This window comes from Hesperophylax consimilis, chromosome 7, assembly GCF_061612785.1.
Source record: "Hesperophylax consimilis isolate HC1 chromosome 7, BYU_Hcon_1.0, whole genome shotgun sequence".
Taxonomy (NCBI): Eukaryota; Metazoa; Arthropoda; class Insecta; order Trichoptera; family Limnephilidae; genus Hesperophylax; species Hesperophylax consimilis.
In genome coordinates this window covers 2,855,515-2,877,815 of record NC_142842.1, presented here as the reverse complement: position 1 = coordinate 2,877,815, position 22,301 = coordinate 2,855,515, and the positions used below count along the sequence as shown (strand labels likewise).

The 22,301-nt window shown below is 33.7% G+C and overlaps 1 protein-coding gene and 1 long non-coding RNA gene across 2 annotated transcripts; both read right to left on the bottom strand.

The window, feature by feature from the left end:
• Window positions 1-7,987: 7,987 nt before the first annotated feature.
• LOC149422157 (peritrophin-1-like) lies at window positions 7,988-10,841 on the bottom strand. Its single transcript, XM_089633632.1, has 3 exons — window positions 10,776-10,841; window positions 9,725-9,921; window positions 7,988-8,135 (listed from the first exon to the last, which is right to left on the bottom strand). Exons 1-3 carry the CDS (start codon window positions 10,780-10,782, stop codon window positions 8,052-8,054), a joined length of 288 nt encoding a protein of 95 aa, XP_089489758.1. The 5' UTR covers window positions 10,783-10,841; the 3' UTR covers window positions 7,988-8,051.
• Window positions 10,842-13,600: 2,759 nt separating this feature from the next.
• Window positions 13,601-18,569, bottom strand: LOC149422156 (uncharacterized). Its single transcript, XR_016302409.1, has 3 exons — window positions 18,459-18,569; window positions 15,248-15,462; window positions 13,601-13,807 (listed from the first exon to the last, which is right to left on the bottom strand). It is a non-coding gene; the product is annotated as an uncharacterized LOC149422156 (long non-coding RNA).
• Window positions 18,570-22,301: the final 3,732 nt, after the last annotated feature.

Genomic DNA, 22,301 nt, shown 5'->3' with positions numbered 1-22,301 from the left:
CTCCCAAATAGGTGGGTTATGCCTAAATACTATAAAGAAATGTTTTAGATGTATTGTAAAGTGTCCTTAATGTCATAGAAATAAATTGTTAAAAGGTTTATACTAGATATAAACATGTTATTAGAAAACTAAATAAAAACATACAAAAAACATAAATAAATAAACGTATTCATTTACAATTTAAATTTTATCGAATATGCAGGGCTGCAAAATGTTTTGATGAATACATGTAAAGTTAATTCTAGTAGTCTTAATTGTAGCGACTATAAATAGGTATACAGCTGCATAATAAATAATGGTGTGCAATGCACATTTATGTGAATTGAAAAATGACCGTACAAATGATTCGTAAACACCTCACTCAATGATTCCTGAAGGTACCGAAGTGCTACCCACATAATGTACACAAAATTTAGACATAATAGTTTTGTGAACACCTCACTCAATGATTCCTGAAAGTACCGAAGTGCTGCCCTTACAATGTCCACATAATAGTTTCGTGAACACCTCACTCAATGATTCTTGAACGTACCGAAGTGCTGCCCTTATAATGTCCACATAATAGTTTCGTGAATACCCCACTCAATGATTTCTGAAGGTACCGAAGTGCTGCCCTTATAATGTCCACATAATAGTTTCGTGAATACCCCACTCAATGATTTCTGAAGGTACCGAAGTGCTGCCCTTATAATGTCCACATAATAGTTTCGTGAACACCTCACTCAATGATTCTTGAACGTACCGAAGTGCTGTCCACATAATAGTTTCGTGAATACCCCACTCAATGATTTCTGAAGGTACCGAAGTGCTGCCCTTATAATGTCCACATAATAGTTTCGTGAATACCCCACTCAATGATTTCTGAAGGTACCGAAGTGCTGCCCTTATAATGTCCACATAATAGTTTCGTGAACACCTCACTCAATGATTCTTGAACGTACCGAAGTGCTGTCCACATAATAGTTTCTTGAATACCCCACTCAATGATTTCTGAAGGTACCGAAGTGCTGCCCTTATAATGTCCACATAATAGTTTCGTGAATACCCCACTCAATGATTTCTGAAGGTACCGAAGTACTGCCCTTATAATGTCCACATAATAGTTTCGTGAATACCCCACTCAATGATTTCTGAAGGTACCGAAGTGCTGCCCTTATAATGTCCACATAATAGTTTCGTGAACACCTCACTCAATGATTCTTGAACGTACCGAAGTGCTGTCCACATAATAGTTTCGTGAATACCCCACTCAATGATTTCTGAAGGTACCGAAGTGCTGCCCTTATAATGTCCACATAATAGTTTCGTGAACACCTCACTCAATGATTCTTGAACGTACCGAAGTGCTGTCCACATAATAGTTTCTTGTATACCCCACTCAATGATTTCTGAAGGTACCGAAGTGCTGCCCTTATAATGTCCACATAATAGTTTCGTGAATACCCCACTCAATGATTTCTGAAGGTACCGAAGTGCTGCCCTTATAATGTCCACATAATAGTTTCGTGAATACCCCACTCAATGATTTCTGAAGGTACCGAAGTGCTGCCCTTATAATGTCCACATAATAGTTTCGTGAACACCTCACTCAATGATTCTTGAACGTACCGAAGTGCTGTCCACATAATAGTTTCGTGAATACCCCACTCAATGATTTCTGAAGGTACCGAAGTGCTGCCCTTATAATGTCCACATAATAGTTTCGTGAACACCTCACTCAATGATTCTTGAACGTACCGAAGTGCTGTCCACATAATAGTTTCGTGAATACCCCACTCAATGATTGCTGAAGGTACCGAAGTGCTGCCCTTATAATGTCCACATAATAGTTTCGTGAATACCCCACTCAATGATTTCTGAAGGTACCGAAGTGCTGCCCTTATAATGTCCACATAATAGTTTCGTGAACACCTCACTCAATGATTCTTGAACGTACCGAAGTGCTGTCCACATAATAGTTCCGTGAATACCCCACTCAATGATTTCTGAAGGTACCGAAGTGCTGCCCTTATAATGTCCACATAATAGTTTCGTGAATACTCCACTCAATGATTTCTGAAGGTACCGAAGTGCTGCCCTTATAATGTCCATATAATAGTTTCGTGAACACCTCACTCAATGATTCTTGAACGTACCGAAGTGCTGTCCACATAATAGTTTCGTGAATACCCCACTCAATGATTTCTGAAGGTACCGAAGTGCTGCCCTTATAATGTCCACATAATAGTTTCGTGAATACCCCACTCAATGATTTCTGAAGGTACCGAAGTGCTGCCCTTATAATGTCCACATAATAGTTTCGTGAACACCTCACTCAATGATTCATGAACGTACCGAAGTGCTGTCCACATAATAGTTTCGTGAATACCCCACTCAATGATTTCTGAAGGTACCGAAGTGCTGCCCTTATAATGTCCACATAATAGTTTCGTGAACACCTCACTCAATGATTCTTGAACGTACCGAAGTGCTGTCCACATAATAGTTTCTTGAATACCCCACTCAATGATTTCTGAAGGTACCGAAGTGCTGCCCTTATAATGTCCACATAATAGTTTCGTGAATACCCCACTCAATGATTTCTGAAGGTACCGAAGTGCTGCCCTTATAATGTCCACATAATAGTTTCGTGAATACCCCACTCAATGATTTCTGAAGGTACCGAAGTGCTGCCCTTATAATGTCCACATAATAGTTTTGTGAACACCTCACTCAATGATTCTTGAACGTACCGAAGTGCTGTCCACATAATAGTTTCGTGAATATCCTACTCAATGATTTCTGAAGGTACCGAAGTGCTGCCCTTATAATGTCCACATAATAGTTTCGTGAACACCTCACTCAATGATTCTTGAACGTACCGAAGTGCTGTCCACATAATAGTTTCTTGAATACCCCACTCAATGATTTCTGAAGGTACCGAAGTGCTGCCCTCATAATGTCCACATAATAGTTTCGTGAATACCCCACTCAATGATTTCTGAAGGTACCGAAGTGCTGCCCTTATAATGTCCACATAATAGTTTCGTGAATACCCCACTCAATGATTTCTGAAGGTACCGAAGTGCTGCCCTTATAATGTCCACATAATAGTTTCGTGAACACCTCACTCAATGATTCTTGAACGTACCGAAGTGCTGTCCACATAATAGTTTCGTGAATACCCCACTCAATGATTTCTGAAGGTACCGAAGTGCTGCCCTTATAATGTCCACATAATAGTTTCGTGAACACCTCACTCAATGATTCTTGAACGTACCGAAGTGCTGTCCACATAATAGTTTCGTGAATACCCCACTCAATGATTTCTGAAGGTACCGAAGTGCTGCCCTTATAATGTCCACATAATAGTTTCGTGAATACCCCACTCAATGATTTCTGAAGGTACCGAAGTGCTGCCCTTATAATGTCCACATAATAGTTTCGTGAACACCTCACTCAATGATTCTTGAACGTACCGAAGTGCTGTCCACATAATAGTTCCGTGAATACCCCACTCAATGATTTCTGAAGGTACCGAAGTGCTGCCCTTATAATGTCCACATAATAGTTTCGTGAATACTCCACTCAATGATTTCTGAAGGTACCGAAGTGCTGCCCTTATAATGTCCACATAATAGTTTCGTGAACACCTCACTCAATGATTCTTGAACGTACCGAAGTGCTGTCCACATAATAGTTTCGTGAATACCCCACTCAATGATTTCTGAAGGTACCGAAGTGCTGCCCTTATAATGTCCACATAATAGTTTCGTGAATACCTCACTCAATGATTTCTGAAGGTACCGAAGTGCTGCCCTTATAATGTCCACATAATAGTTTCGTGAACACCTCACTCAATGATTATTGAACGTACCGAAGTGCTGTCCACATAATAGTTTCGTGAACACCTCACTCAATGATTCTTGAACGTACCGAAGTGCTGCCCTTACAATGTCCACATAATAGTTTCGTGAACACCTCACTCAATGATTCTTGAACGTACCGAAGTGCTGTCCACTTAATAGTTTCTCTGCATCGCCCTGGATTTATGCAGAGTTTTTCGAAATCAGATGTAGACAGTAATTTTCCTCCTATTTTGAACGTGTGTGTAGAATTTCAATAAGAAGTATCAACATTTGTGTTAAGGCGTGGGAAAAGGAAGCAGGGAGGATTGTTCGAAATAACGTGTAGACATTAACCTTCCCCTTGTTTCGAAGGTGAAGCGTGGAAAATTTTATTAATCTCTGTAGATAAAAATCTCATTCCAGTGCAGAGATAACGCATTAGGTGTTCCTCAGGGGTACCAGACTTTTTTTATCATTCAAACCACTCTCTAAGCACTCCTGGCAATCAAAACTTTAAAATTTTCAGCGAAAATCAGTATGGAAGTTATTTATTTTATTTAAGAAAACAAACAGTCGTACATTTAAGAATAAACGGTTATTATTCATATGTTCTAGACCAGGGGTTCCCAACCTTTTTGTACTCTAGAGCACATTCTAAAATATCGGTAGAGCGACGGGGACCACCTATTTTTTAATCGAAAAACTCCTTCCATAACTTCTCATTTTCCCATAATTGAATTTCTTATATTCATAATTTATTAGTAAAATAATAAACAAAAAATTTTTCAAAATAGTAAAAATTATTATTCACATTGTGTACGCACAGAGAAATGTATTTACAAAACGTAAACAAAAAACAAAATACCAAGAAAACATTTTATCAAAAAATATAATATCAATATGTCAATATTTGAAACTGTTATTTCGTGGTGGAATTCCATTATAAATATATATAAAGAACACAATTTTAAACTTTTTTCCACTTATTTTTTTTTTTTTATAACAATAATAATTTAAATAACAATACTTATTTGGGAAATATCATATTTCACGAAAAAACCCCTCATAATTCAAATCAACCTACTATGTTAACCCCTCCCCTCAATGTAATTTGCCTATGTATATTAACCCTAGTTTAAGCCAAAAATTGTACCAGTCTGAAGATGGCCCTAACAGGCTGAAACCGGTCACGGTCAAATAAAAATAAGTGGAAAAAAGTTTAAAATTGTGTTCTTTATATATATTTATCAATATGTCAATGTAATCTTTGGCATTGCATATCATTGGACAGTGCCTCATAATTAGGAATATGACGATAATCCTGTTAGCAAACAATCATAAAGATGCCCATCGGTGAGTTAAGATATATATATATATATATATATATATATATATATCTTGATTTTGATATTATTAAGTTCATGTTTGAAAACAATGATTAGCATAAATATGTCGAATCGAAAAATGATTCAATTTTACATGCCGCTTTCTTCAAAAATTGGAACTCTTCTGTCCACTCTATTCTAAAAGTTCTCTGATATTAGATTTTAGCAAAATATCATTCTTAAGGTCCCAAATTTCTAACTCTAGTTCTTCTGTATTACCTTAAACAAACTCTGCAATACATGCGGCATTTACATTACATTTATTTGGCAAGTAAAAGGATTGATGCAGAAGGAAACAATTGGCTCGATATGTGTAAACTGCAAAAATCTCTCTTCAAACTGTTTTTTTTAATACTTGAAGATGCTTTCTAAATAATGACCCGTTTAATTCATTGTTACCAGCATTTTTTTTTCATAAGTGGGAAACGCACGAGAGAATTGATCTGCAGATGTGATATCAACAAACCCAATTTAGCTTTAAATGACTTTACAGAGCCTATCATTTCAGCTATGTTTTTGTCTTTCCCCTGCAACTCCAAATTTAAAGAATTCAATGTTTCCATGATGTCTGTGATAAATCCCAAATCAATCAGCCAGCGAGAGTCAGCTAGTTCATCATAATTTTCCATTTTATCGTTTATAAATGTTTTTATTTCTTCAATTAAACTCACAAATCTTAAAAACCTTTCCTTTACTGAGCCAACGTACTTCAGTATGCAAAATAAGATCATGTTCTTTATCTTCAGTATCTTCTAACAGAGCTTTGAAAAATCGGTGTTGCAAAGAAGCTGGTCGAATAGAATTGATTATTTTTGTAACTATTTTCATAACTTGTTCAAATGGCAATATTTTACAACACAGAGCTTTCTGGTGGATAATACAGTGGTAGAACATAAAATTGAAATTGATTGAAATGACATTGAAAATGATTCATACTTCTTGCAGAGGTCAATAAATCCTTTGTTTTTATCTACCATTGCTGGTGCCCCATCGGTGGTTATCGCAGACAGCTTGTGCAAAGGCATATTTATTATATGTTCTGAATGTATTATAAATATTCTCACCCCTTGTATGTCCTTTCATAGGTAATATTTGCAACACATCCTCTTTTACTGTGAAGTTACTAAATATCATTCCCACCATAACTGATAATTGTGCGGTGTCTGATATATCTGTTGACTCGTCAAATTGTAGCGAAAACCAGTCACATATTTCGATAAGTCCGCATATTTGGCTTTACAGTGTGATGTTATAAATAAATCGTTTGATCTGGTATTGTGTTCAGGGCAACGATATTCTATATTTTCTAACAGATATGATGAATCAAAAATTTATCGAGTATATCTAATTTTATCAACCAATTTTATTGAGTAGAAAGGTTTTCAAAATATCAGACAAAAACTTAATCATCGGGTCGGGAAAATATTGTGGCCCTGCCCTAATGTTTAATATTTGCAAACACATTTGGTTCAATATATGTGGTAATATTGTTGCAAGGCTTGGGTTTGAACTTAGGAGGCCGATTTTTCACTTTCTATGGAGCTAAAATGACCTGAATATCATTGTCACGGGCACAAATGCGAGGCTTATTTTCAATCTTTGAAAGTCGTCTTGTAATTCTCTATTTAACCGACTGAAATTTTGGAATCGTTCTAAAAATTGTAAACTTGAGTGGAATCAATGACAAAATCTGTAAAATGAAGCATTTGTGTAAAAAAGTATCACTCGGAATGGCATGAATGCGGCTTGGGTTCGAAATTTGAATGCCGTTTTCTCAGGCTGTGGCGTTGAGCTTACTGAAATGTAAAATCGAACGGAATCGTTCTAAAAATTATAGTCTCAAGAGGTATCAAATACCAAATCTGTACAAATTAGCATTTGTGGAAAAAACATCATTCTTACATGCATAAAATACAAGGTAAGCGTTCGAACTTTACCGTTTTCTTCAGCCAATACTATATTCGAAAGGCATACATGAGACAAAATTAAAAAAAATTCAGTTGTTTAGGTTAAATGACTTGCGTGAAAATTATCAAAAAAATGTTTCTCAGTAATCTCTCAACAACAGATAATTAACACTTTCAAAATGTATTCCATGTGAATTTGACTGGAAACCAATGTTGCCACAGACTTAATAACTTTTGGTTCTACCCTATTTAGCCCTGTTTCTCTTTTTACCTGATATAGTGTATCGCCATGCTGATTTCACACGATGGTAAAACTCAGTTTTTAATTGGGAATTTCTGACTATATTTAAGCTACTTTTGAATCAAGACACACGACTACATAACATTTATTGTGTTCTTCTTTATTTCATATCAGAAATAATCACAGGTCATTGAAGAATGTCATTAGAAACGAATGGAAGTAATCTTAAATATTTTATTTTTAAGCAAATCCAGCTACTAACAAATTAGTTATAAAATAAATATCCAATCTCTATAATTGAATTATTACAAGTTAAAACTATCACAGTTCAAGCTACGTAGCATATACTCGTACAGCTCATTAAGTTTACAGAATAATCCAAGAGATGTCTCTAGAATAATGGTTCGCCCCTCCAGAAGTGAAGTGAACTAGCAGTTAGGTTTTTACTAACATATTGAGAGCATAAGAGAACGGAATTTTAGATCTGTACACTTGTTCCCTATTCTAAATTTAGACAAAAAGTGTTGTTTTCACTTACAAGAAACATTCACAAAAAATATTGTAGTCTTTTGTTTTCGACAACAGCTTACAAATATGTGTATTAAAATGGGGACAAGATAAATAAAATTTTGCAGATAATAAAGACTTTTATTGCATTTTTGTGACATTAAAAAGAGCTCGATAAGGTATTTTACTCGGTGATCACTGGGGTCTTCGTGGTCAATACTGGAGGCACGCACACTCCTTCGGGGACGTTCGCAGGATAGTCGCACACCTGAAAATGAAGATAACCACATTGAGAGACAGTTTTAGATGCACCCTTCTTTGGGCACTGGACCACCACTACCAAGTTTAGCGTGGTAACGAGATGACAATATCTGCCGTTGACTGCCGTTATACTGAATCATGTTTAATAATTGATATAGTATACATAATACCTAAAAATATAGGTAATTAAATGAAGAATTCTTTCGACAGTAGTAGAACAAATGAGGTAACGTAGACAAAATATTTTTTAAATTTATAAAACTTATTATTTGAAAATTGAAAGAAATGAAAAAAAGAGAGAAATCAAAGAAATCGAAGAAATGAAAGAAGTGAAAGAAATTAGAGAAATTAAAGAAAATAAATAAATGAAAGAAATGAGAGAAATGGAAGAAGTGAAAGAAATAAAAGAAATGAGATAAACGAAGGAAGTGAGAGAAATAATGGAAATGAAAGAAATTAATTTAAGTAAAGAATATTTAAGAAATTAAAGAAATACAAAAAATTAAAGAAGTGATAGATTTAAAAGAAATATAAGAATTGAAAAAAGTGAAACATATGAAAGAAACAAAACAAGTGAAAGAAATGACCAAACTCTTGTAAATAATGAGTGAACGAAATCTATAATTCAATCATAAAATTTAAATTCTCATTTTTTTAGGATGGGTTCATTAACAATTCATCAAATTTCAACGTTCATTTTCGGGTTCTGTGAGAGTCCGATTCAAGTTCTGTTTTAATTTAATTATAGGCCAGTTTCTTGACAAAACTGAAATAATAACAGAACATGAAAAGAACTTTCATAGAACTTGAAAATTTACTTTGAAATTTTAAGAATTGTTCAAATTCTTTCTCTTTCGTGAAATTCTCTACAGAAGATTAGACGCCGTCATACTTATTGATAATATTGGGTTTTTACAAATTGATTATAAAAAAAATCAGAAAATATAAGTGCATATTGTACACAGAAATGTTGCTCTCGAGAAGATAACACAATATGATTGATTTGCATGCCCTTGACACTTAATCATCAGTCATATCATTTTTATTTAGCAAATGTAATTAAACGATATCACTTATACATATTTCCTGCAATTCAACAATCACAAGACTCGCAAAAGTACTCTTTGAAATAATTAGTATTTACTGTGTTCCATTTAATATTATAAATTGTAAAATATTTGAATTTGTTTTGGATAACTTTAGTAAAAGCTCTTTTATACCCTTCTTGCTTCAGAACCTCGTGTTTATTTGATACTCGTACATTGTACACTACTACTGTGCTTTTAGTCAAAATTTGTTGGTCTAGGGTGAAGGACTTTGAAGTATTGCATCTTTACTACAACGTATAGATGTTATTAGATTGGGCAATAATCTCATAAGTATTGAACAAGAGACCATGATAATACTCTATAAGAACTAAAAAAAGGTGGCACAAGGTATTGTAGAAAAAAATGGTAAAAAACTTCATAGAGAGAGGCTGTATCTTCAAGGATTGAACCAGAGTTCAGGGTAGTAGGTACACGATCAGAACTGAAAACGGTTGTCACAAGGTATTTGACCAAAAACTGGAAGAAAACTTAATGAAGATAGGCTCACATTCTCATCGGGGTTGAACCAAAGTCCGGGGTAGCAATCGATCAGAATTGGGTCAAGGTCCAGGCACTTGTAGAATGTGGAGCAGTCATCTGGGTTGGGGAACTGGATGACGTCACCGCCGGGTTCTGGCTTGGGACACACTGGCACCTCAGCGAGGGCCAAGGCTAGTCCTGCCAACACTAGGAATACTGTGAAGCCTGGAACAGAAAGCAACTGCGTTTAGAAAGGCAGGCCAACATCTGATGCGCCTTCAGTGCAAGTTGGAACTTGCTGTAGTCACAAAGGATCTTGAGATATCGTCCAAACAGCGAGGTGAGGGGGTTTGGTTTATGAAATCAGATTATCACTGAATAAAGAGAAGGTTGTAGTTGTTGTTAATGATTACAGTCATCATAAAAACAAGGACTAGATGTATGGTTAAGGGACACGTTCTAAATCTTGTTGAGTAGAAATATTGTCCAAAAAACGAGATGAAGGGGTTTGGTTGTATGTAGACATCATAATAAGAATAAAGGGTGTAGTTGAGGGTGGCAGTCATCATAAAATAAGAACAAAGGGACTGGTTAAAAAACAAAGCGGTTTGGTTAATTGATCAAACCAGGACAAGCGGCGTTTATAAAATTTATAATTGAAAGTCACCATATAATAAATGGACCTGGTTAATTGATTCAGTCTTCACTCCTCAGAATAAAGATAGTCTATACAGACGCTTTTTATGGGAATATTTTAAATATTTTTTTTAATTTTTAAAGCCAGTTATTTTAGTCATTAAAAAGTTAAAAAATATATATTTCAAAGCAACACATTTCAATCATTACTTGTTACATTACACATATGTTTAGGTCTATCATCAACACACAATCACAATGAATCATCGAAAATTTATTGATTCCTTTTTTTTTGGAAACAATCCGACAGTCAAAAACGACAAATCAAAAACAACACGATTAATATATACACAAAACTGAAATCTCGCAAATATTTTGTAAATTTCTAGTAAGCAGAATTATGTATAGTGGAAATACAAATAACAGACAATGAATATAGCTACCTTTCATTGTGATTTTCCGAAAACACTCTGAAACTGATTGAATTGATTGTTAATAGCAACTGTTTTTATACTAAATTAATTGAAATCGAAGATAAACTAAATTAATCGAAATCGAAGATAAAAAGTTACTGACAGTGATGATATCTTTGATTAAAAACTGTCACATGATAAGTATATATGCAGGCACATGTTGAAAAACATGTACCTGCATTTTCTGAAACGACACTCAACATTGCTAAGTACATAACTCATTATGTAAATAGAATCAGATACCTATTAGTGCTGGTTTTTAAAACTCCACAATTATGAAATATTAAAAATTACTTTCACGAGTCTCGAACATTATATCTGTCACTCTATTTTTAATTTCTTCCATGAGTCTCGAACATTGCGTCTGTCACTCTACTTTAATTTCTTCCATGAGTCTCGAACATTGCGTCTGTCACTCTACTTTAATTTCTTCCATGAGTCTCGAACATTGCGTCTGTCACTCTACTTTAATTTCTTCCATGAGTCTCGAACATTAAGCCTGTCACTCTATTTTAATTTCTTCCATGAGTCTCAAACATTGCGTCTGTCACTCTAATTGTACGTCGTTGATATAATATTATGCACAAATAACATGCTGGACGAAAGACCCAACTTAAAAACTAATCATAGACCATATTCGTTATCTCTTAAATCGTAATCTATGCGGGCGCAATAGTAGCAGTCCACTCCGAGCGCTGTATTGCCAAGGCGGTGATAATATCTAACATTTAACATTCCTTTAAATTATTTTTTATAAAAATGGCGCTACACAAAAATACAAATCATTCGCCTATTAGATCAGGGCCCTGCATACTCCTCAGGATACCTCCCTTTGGTCCACTTCATACAGGACTCCACCGAGAGACATCCTGGGTTTTCATTACCTGGTCCGCCATCAATAGGTTAAGGTGCTCCCGTTGCCGTTGTGCCAACATGAGGCACAGATGGGGCCTTAAAGAGTCGGCGATGTGTGAATGTGGTGCGGTACAGACCATCGAATATGTCGTCAATGAATGCCCGCTCCATTCGTTCCCGGGCGGATTAGATGAGGTTCACATGGCGACTCCTGAGGCCCTAGAATGGCCCGCAGACCTAGGTGTCCCCCTCTGACCCCCCACCATACGAAAGAAGAAGACCTCCCTTTGGTAAATGTTAAATTGTACACAATTATATTTTATCACTTCAAACAACATGTCAATGGACAAACTGTCAGGATCACATAATGAAGAAGATGTGTTTAAAAAAAATAAACTATATAAAGTTCTTTTGGTAAAGGTTTTTTATTTACTACCCTTAAATTGGGTACCCTTTGGAATACCAAAAATATTATTATGCAGCCTGATTAATTTTTGTGATTCCGCAATGTAAATGGTTTCAGAGTTAAAAGAGAAATGCTAAAATTACATTTCTGGGCGTATATTAAAAAAAGGGTTACCTCTACATGTTCTTATGCTTCTGGTAAATTTTCCACAATTTAGTTGCGTTAGTTTATTGAGTTGAAAATGAAAAATCTATAGATAAATTTTAATATTTTTTTATGTGAATACCGCACAAGTGTCACTGCTCCCAACTGTCTGGAATCAGTAAGACTGTAGCATCCCCAATTGGGGTATGTTGTCAGGTTGAAGGTAGTGGGAAGGGGAAGGAGATGGGAAAGAGGAAGATGGGGAGTAGCTGGCTATTCAGATCTGGTCACCAAACCCTGCTAAAGCCATTTAAAGCAACGATTCAATTCTGAATGCCGGAATTTGAGCCCGCGACCTTCGGATTTCTGGTCGAGAGCCTTACGCCTCGACCACGGAGGGCGTTTATTTTTTCATTTATACTCTTGATATTTTCTACCAAAGGAATGTTAGCTTTATCTTAGGCTTGCGCCAAATATGCGTAAAGCATAAACTGAAAGCCAGATGCTCAAAGCTTAAATTTGGTTACGCGTCACGTATTTTCCAGATTCGTAATCCAGTCATACGTATGCTTTGGGCTTCCCAATTTCTTTTTTATATTTTTAATGCAATAAATTAAATTAGAGTTCCGATATTATGCTCAAAGCAGGCTTGATTCTGTAAACCATAATATACGTCAATACTCTAATCTAATAGAATCTAGTAGATACTAATAGATACTAGTGAATCCCCCGCAGTGTTTCACTATTGCCAATGTCTTTCTCGGGCGCCTCCGACTTATTCCACCATTCACGACTGTATACCACAATGTTACTGTTAAAAAACTACATTACATCGACTTTCATTCGACTCCGTATGTCATTCCAATGCAGAGATATTGCGTCCTCGGCTTTTTTTACCATTTAAACCTATCTGAACACTTCTGGTGCCAATAATAACAAACTTTGAAATTTTCAGCGATATCGTCGACTACTTTTCGAGTTTTGCAAACATACGCAGGCTGAATTTGTATATATTAAGAATAGAAACCAGTTAGAATTTAACTCATTTGCAATGCATATTATAATATAAGACGTTGTCCTGCTACAGGCCGCCTTCTATGTAGGGAAGTCAACATTTGTGGTTTTATGTATTTTTGTATGAAAAATCTGAAAAACATATATTTTTTATATCTCAACAACAGCGCCACCTATCGGGTCCAAAATTATTCTATATTTCAAACTAGAACCAACCATACCCATTCAAAAAATATCGTTGAAATCGGTTGGACGGTTTCGGAAATTAGCTTGTACGAACACGGTGACTCGTGATTTTTAAATACTAAGATATTACATAAGGAACTGGAATATTGTGCAAAACTGGAGGGTTAATGAAAAACAACGCTTTGTTACCATTTAATTTATTAACCTGTGTATTATAAAAGGACAAATGTTTCAAAAGTAAATCTGTGTAAATGTTTTAGGATGATCTTCCTATCAGTTGTGGATTAGTCATGAGGTGGGTGGTATATTAAATATGTTTGGTTCCGTGGCCGGTGTTTCCTTAGTGTCTTACAACGGTACAGACGCCTTCAGGAACATTAGCAGGATCGTCGCATGTCTAAAAACAATAACATATTATTTTAATAACAGTTTGGGTAAATTAATTAAAGCGAGGCAGGACTGAAGTAAGATCTAAATGAATTGTTTATAATACGAATATTGCGTGATAGTCCTATCTTCCCGGAGCCAGAGGGGACTATGGCATCCCCAATCAAGGTATGTTGTGAAGCTTAAGGGTATGGGAATGGAAATGGAAATGAGACGTAAAAGTGGAACCTCCCATCCATTTCCGTATAAATACTCCCAATACAGTGGAAATCTAAATATTTTTAATCTTGTTAACGTTAATAAAATTTAATTGAATAGGTTTTTTTTTACTCTTTAAGTCTCTTTTAGGTATCATGAAAAAGGCAAAATACGAAAGTGCTTATGAGGAATTACAACAAAAAATTAAAAATAAATTCGATTTCTGATTAATCTGCTTTTAATTATTAATTAAGCTACTCCCTTTTAATTGCCGATTTAAACAATTTAAAAAAATTAGGGTATAATAAATGTAATGTAATCAAGTCCTGTAAATATTTTTCTGTGGCTTTCAAGGCTGTTTAAAGGCCATAAAACAGCGGTTATGGAACATTGAGAAGACTTATTCATATTATTAATTTAAATTTTAAATTTATTGGGACGTAAACTGTTTTGTACGCATGTTTATATAATATTACATTCCTACAGGGTTGAAAAATTCAGTGAAGTTTCCGCATAAATACGGTTGTTTAAAAATATATGTATGTAATTGATAAACGAAAAATATATCTAATTTTGGTAGTGGAATTAAAAGAAAAGAAAGTAAAAAATATATATATATATATGTATAGGTACAAACAATCTGTCTTAGTAATTAGAGTCTTATGAGCCCATTCAACGTTACCGGTCTCGGACTGGTTTAAGACCGTTTTAACCCTACAAACCCCACGGTTTTTAATCAAGTTTTTCACTATTCTGACTTTACGCGTTGTGTGATATTTACATTTTTAGTAAGGCGCTTAGCAGATAAGGTAAATTAAAATTTATAAAATGATATAACCATCATAAAATAAATAACGCAATATTACGAGAGAAGAAAAACAAATTAATGTAAATGAACACAAGCGTCATCATATCCTTGTTCTACCAGTATTTCAATGTAAGATGCTCCTAGTGTCATTGATCCCTTTAGCACCCGTGCATAGTGAAGCATAGGGAAACACGCCAAACGCCCCCTTAATTTTTATATACCTTTGATATTTGTCACATGAGAACGGATCTACTACGAATTTCTACGACTCGTTCGTCAGTTCGTCAGTTCAACAGCTTGTTGAACTGATGATTTCCTTCCTTCTACAACTTCTTTTCCTAAAAAAAAACCCTAAGACAGTATCCCAATAGATGACAATAGGCCCCGAGGCAAATTATTTTCTTAAAGTCTTTCTTTGTGGAGTTAAGCCAAAAAAAAAATTACTTCGATCAGAGGGTTGAACCAGAGGCCTTTCTTGCAGTGCATAAAGAGCGCTTCCATATCATCCATGATGCAGACCCAGAAGGTGGTGCAATCGTCCACGTTGGGGAAGTTCGTCACGAAGCCATCCAGATCCTTGCAGACCGGTTCCGCCCTTGGGACTAGGCGCACCACGCTCGAGTATGCTACTACGAGCACCGTAAAGAAAACAATTACACCTGAAGGAAAAAAAATCCTTACGAATTAATATATTTTTTATTCATAACAAATTCACACAAAAAAATTTCCGCGCTGTGTTGTCTGCAAGGTGAAGTTTTTCCCGATAACCTATAATATAGTACCACGCAAAGAAGATTCGCGAAAAACCTTCATAGTTCTCTATGAAAATATAAATGGCAGCACTTTTGTTAGTAGGCACATAGAGCGATTGTGCACGACAGAATATTGGTTTGTTCTGCAGACCATTTTTAACGAATTTTTTTATAATTTTTTTTTTTATAAAGAAAGCAAGACAAAAAAATACATATTACAGTAAATAATAAAATAAAAATACAGAAAAAATAGAAAAGTTCCAATAAACTACTTTTCAGTAGTTTGTCGATGGCAACTTTTCACATAAAAAATATTTAAAAAAGATAAAAACTTATTTTACTTAATGAAAACAGTGATAATAATAAAAATAACAATTTGTTTTAAAAATATAAAACATATACACAACAGTGATAGTATCTACCTATAGTTTGTATTAGACTCTAATACAAACTATTTCTTTCAGCGAGACAATTTTTCAACATAATATTTGTTTTTACATTTGTACATTTTTTTATTTCAGCAGGTAACATATTTCAGCACCTAGGTATCATGTAGTCCAGTGTTTTTTGTCCATATTTGTTTAAATGCTTAGGTACAATTAGTCCTTCATTTAACGTAAAACGAGTATTGTAAGTGTGGTCCAGTCTATTTATGTATATAGGGCTATTCATATGCTGAAATATAATTTTATACCACAGAATTGATCTTACTGAGAAAATTTTAAGATTCTGATAAAGGTATGGAACATTATGCCTTTGTTCGTATAAACTTTTATGAGCTAATAATTTAACTAGTGAATTTTGAACTGATTGAACATGGTTTATATTTGTTTTACATGAAAGCCCCCAAGCTGTGATTCCATACCTTATAATAGATTCAGCTAGTGATAAATAAATTATTCTAAGTGTACGTATTGGAACATAGAATTTTAATTTATATAATCTATTAACAATAGATCTCAGACGTTCACATACTTTATTTATTTGTATGTCCCATTTGAAAAAACAATCAATAATAATACCTAAATATACATACTCTGTGGCCAGTTCAATATTTTCACATGTACATATTGCAGGAATACCAACATGTAAGCAATTTGAAGTGTGTGTCTTTATTTCAGGTGTAATAATATTTGCCTTAGCATTGGGTGATCTAATATGTATCAATTTAGTTTTTTTGGCATTTATAATTAAACCAGTTTTTTCATATTTTTGTAATAGTTCAATACATAATTGCAAATCACTGCGAGAAACACCAATGCAGTATCGTCCGCATATACAAAGTGTTTTACATGTTTAAAAATGTACTTAATAAAAGATACATAAATACCTAATATATAAAATCGGTCCCAATATGGAACCTTGAGGAACGCCTGCTAATATTTTCCTTTGTTTACTTAAGGTGTTCAAAAGTTTTATTTTCATGCATCGGTTGTTCAAGTAATTTTCAAAGAGTTTTAGAAGTTTCCCTCTTATTCCTATGATTTCTAATATTTTCAATATTTTTTTATGATCAATAGTGTCAAATGCCATGGAATAATCTATAAATAAGACTAATACATGATTTTTACTATTTAATTCATTATTTATTAGGCTGGCAAACTTCTGAATTAGCATTTCAGTGCCCTTTTTTTCTGGAAGCCGTATTGATTTGTATCAATAATAGAAAAATCTTCTAAATATTTAATCGATTTCAGCTGAATGTATTTTTCAAGGATTTTTTCGAGTGATGGCAAAATACTAATCGGTCTATAATTACCCAATACAGTGTGATCACCGCCTTTATAAATGGGTCGGATGATACTACATTTTAAGTCATCTGGAATTTTTGCCTCAAATAAGATTCTATTAACAAAATGGGTTATAATTGGACCTAAGGTAGATATGTGTTTTTTAATATCGCTCATTCTGATATTATCAATTCCAGGAGAAGAGTTTTTAAGTTGTCTTACAATGCTTTCTATATCAGAAATTTTGGCCCTTGGTAGGTACATACTTTGAGGCATCTCCTCTGGTTCAAACCCAGTTGTCCTGTAATTACATTTATGTAACATATTGCTATTTATGTAACATATTACTATCAGAGAAATAATTAACAAAATCATTATTTACATTTTCTTTGGTCTGATCTTTCATCAAATATTTGGAGGCAACTTGGTCACATCGGATATTTTCATTAAAAAACAATGTTAGATAAATAAAATAATTAGTAAAAAAACCTGAAAATGTTTTTGAGCTATTTCAAACCTCCTCTTAGGTGTTGCTTTTTAAAAAAAATACAAAAATTGTGTTAACTAGGTGTCTTTTGTACATTGTAACAATGGTAAAGCCATTGTACCATGGTATTGATTTATAAAATAAATAAAGTTACAAAATGTAAAGTACATTTTAAATAATATAAATACATAATATGGTCCAAAAGGTTATATGCAGCGCACTAATATTTTGTTTTGTTTTTTGTTAAACTAAAAAATGCTTGACTATATTGTTATTTAGAGTAATTTTTATCCTTATTGATAAGTTGATGAAAATAATAAAATCCCAACAGAAAATATCTTTCATAATCAAACGCAATCGTACAAGTAAACCAAGTCACCACAACATGTACGCTTCTCATTAAAATGGTCCGCAGAACAAACTAATATTCTGGTGGCGATTAGCGTAAAAATACAATTCAGATTAATTTCAGATTACTGCACCAGAATTTCAAATGCCCTTAGCCAGTGCTAAGGTTGGGGAATATTGTGGGGAGAAGACGATGGGGAAGGCACACGGCAATCTTTGTAAAGTTATTTGTAAGAATTAAAAATTGATGACATAATAATATTTAGCCTTGAGTGAGCAATTACGTGAATTACAAACTATATGCAATAAATTAATATAGGTACATATTATATAGCTACCTTTCATTTTGATTCGGAGAATTCACGCTTCAAACCGGTTTGAATAAGATTGGACTAAAGCATCTGTTTTTATACCCAATTAATCTAAAGCATAGATATGTGTTGTTGACTGCACAAAGATATAATCAATCTTGTTTTGCTAATTCTCATTGCGCGTGAGAAGTACCTATGTACCTATCTACAGGCTGTCACGGAAAAGTGCGTCTTTATAATTCTTTTTTTTAATTTTAATATTGAAAATGCAGTGTCCATAGAGCAAAATGCCCGAAAGGCTGAGGGATAACATTAATGCAAATCCTTTTTGTTTTTTTTTTGTTCTTCGGGATAGTAATTAGTTAAATTAATGTGGTTTTCTGCGTTTAGTGTTGATGTAGCCGTGGAGAACTGTATCACATATAGATTTATAAAAACGCACTTCACCATAACAATAATAATAATTATTTAAAAAAATAAAATACAAATTTATGTCAATTTATGTCACACAATTAATAACATCAATCTCGAATCTGTTTCCGAAATTAAAGACTTATGTGTACTCTTTGACACCAACTTTAGCTTCATATGTAACATTGAAAATTCTTTTTTTTCAGGAAAATAATAATTTCTCAACATTAATGATTTCCAAACTTCACATAATATCAAAAAGATTAATGTTTTTCGTAAAAATTTCCCCACCCATTTTCCGATTAATTTCCGCTCAAATATTTTCCAATTTATTGAAGATTTTTTTTAGAAAAATATAGTTTTAACATGAAAAAAGTACAAATATCGAATAAAAAAATCAAAAAGATAAAAGTCATACCAAACACATATTAAAAATGTCAAAAATAAATTCTGAAAAGAAAAAATCTTATGAACCCGATTTCTTTGTACGACGATATTCCTTTCACGAATTTGAACATGATGTCACTGGATCGCTCAATATTATTTGTCCAAGAAACCGGCTATTTTTGGAATCGGTTCCTTTCGACTTTTATAAAATTCGAATATTTTAGCTTTGCCTAAGAACAAAAAAAATGATCTGAAATCATGTTTTATAAGTACATTCTCTATGGTTTACTCTCTATTTCTAGTTTATTCTCTATTTTATTCTCTATTTCAATTACATTCTCTATGGTTTACATGGCAAGTTCTCTAAGTAATTGCTCCAGTAATAACAGTGATTATTAACAAAATAAAATAATCTAACCTTACTTAATTACAACTGTGAATAAAGTGATTATAAAACTGTGTTAAGTGTTATAAATTTACACGTTTATACGTCTGTAAACTGCAAAAACAAGAACAAATAGTTACAGACTTGACAGCTGCAAGCAACTATTACAACAATAATATTTCCAATATCAGAAGTAACTGAAATAAACATTTAATATGCCTCTTTTCGACAAAACTCACTGTGCTCAGTGCAAAAAGGCAACAAACATTGAAAAAGACATACGTTGTGCAAAATGTAGTATGTATTTTCACACTACATGTAGCGGCCTAACTCGCGCCGAATTACAGTCATTCACGGCGAAGTCGGCACATACTCTTTCGTTCATATGCGACTTCTGTGTCACGCCAAAAGCTGCCTCTCCTCAGGATGAAAAATTAATAGAGAAGCTGAGCGCCGAAGTGAAAAAACTACTTAAGTGTGAATTGACTGATATAAGCAAAGCAATCGATTTTTTCTCTAAAAAAATTGATGATTATGAGGAAGAAAAGAAAAAAATTTACCAAAAAATAAAAGAAGTACAAAATGAAAACAAAACTTTAAAACAAATGGTCAACAAAATTCAACAAAATGCTCTTGAGACGTCTATAGAAATCCAAGGACTGGAATTAAAAGAAAATGAAAATCCTAACATTCCGGTGGAACTCATACTGAAGAAATTAGAGTGCGATGATCTACTTCTGCACAACAACATTGAAAACTGCTACTCAACAAAAAAATCAATCACATTGAAATTAAGAACAAAAGAAGCTAAAAACAGAATACTTTCCCAAAAAAAGAAAGTTGGGCATTTTACTGCAAAGGATATGAAATACTCTTCTTCTGAAACAAAGATTTACATAAATGAGAAACTTACGCCCGCCAACAACCAACTTCTTTGGCTAGCAAGATCTACAAAATCTATGGGTTACAAATTTGCTTGGACAAAAAACGGAAATGTATTACTACGAAAAAACCAGGATTCACCAATAATCTTCGTGAAGGACGCGAATGATATTCCACTATAATAATTCGGACCCCATATAAAAAAAGACAAAATTAAATAAAAACTACACACAAAATGGCTTACGCAGACAATATTGTTCCTAAAACCCAAGAATGCGATAACTTCATTGAAATAAATGCAATTTTCGAAGATACTAACTTCAACATGCTGAACATGAATATAAGAAGTATCCGGAAACACTATGACGAATTCTGTATCCTTTTAAATTCTCTATCTTTCCAGCTAGATATAATAATACTTACTGAAACCCAAATGCGAGAATGTGTCCCTTTCAGCTTACCTAACTTTAATACCTTGTCAATACCCTCTAGACATACCTCGCATGATAGCCTTACTTTATTTTATAATACTCTATCTTTATCCAACATAAATGTAAATATACTAAAATTCAATTACTCTAATGCTGTCCATGTAACATTTACTTTAAGGGGAAAAAAATATTCAGTATTGGCTATATATCGATCTCCCTCTTTATCCACAAATCTATTCATTCTAGAAATTGAATCATTCATAAATGAAGTTAATGTGAACCAATTCGATTTTTCCTTCATTGTAGGAGATATCAACATAAACATACAAAACGCAATATTAAATCCAACTGCAAATGAATACTTGAACTTACTGTATACCAAAGGTTATCTATCTTACGTGAACAGTACCACTAGGCCCAATCATCCAAATGATTCATGTTTAGATCACATATTCCTCAAATCAAATAAAAGTTACCCACATAGATCTGCTACCTTCAAAATTGACATAACAGACCACTATCCGACCTTCTATGGTCATTGTACTGAAAAATTACCTAACTACACAGATCACATTAACGGTCAGCAAATCAAAACCAAAATTAATTACATATCTCTAGACATCTCACTAACAGCCGAAACATGGGTCTCAGTGCTTTCTAATGATGACACAAATATATCTCTAAATAACTTTTATGATATAATTCAAAACCATATTGAAAAATGTTATGAACCATTAGCAGCACCAAAAAGTAAACACAGACACATAAAACCATGGATTACACGTGGATTAATAATCTCAATTCAGCATAGAAATAAACTGTTCAAATCTTATAAAACTCATGAAAAGCATTGCCTATCCACAAATGAAGCACAAAACTACAACAAACGTAACCATTATATTATATATAGAAATTATCTAAATACTCTTATAAAAAAATGCAAACACCAGTATTACTCTGAACAACTACAAAAAGCACATAACGACTCACGAAAAACATGGAACATCATAAATGAGATCTCAAACAGGAATCAAAAAGAACACAAAATTCCTCAAAAAATTATAACTGAAAATAATATAATCCTTGATAATCCTAAAGATATTGCAACCAATTTCAACCACTTTTTTACAAACATCGCCTCTACCCTAATTGGCAATAATCCTTCTCTTAGCTTGCACTCTGAGCATGTACCCCCAGACTTTCTGAAGACAAAAAATTCTACCTTCGAACTTTCCGAATTTCCTGAAATAACTGAACTTGAAATCACAAACCACATTGACAATCTAAACGCTAGGTCTGCAAATGGCCCAGACAACTTAAGTAACACTACAATTAAATCTATAAAAAAACATATAATCAAACCATTACACCATA

Bases quoted from the DNA above. Each gene is read 5' to 3' on its own strand.
- LOC149422157 (XM_089633632.1), bottom strand. The intron at 8,136-9,724 runs GTGAGCCTATCT...CTTCATTTTCAG, and splicing joins GGTTCAACCCCGATGAGAAT to GTGTGCGACTATCCTGCGAA.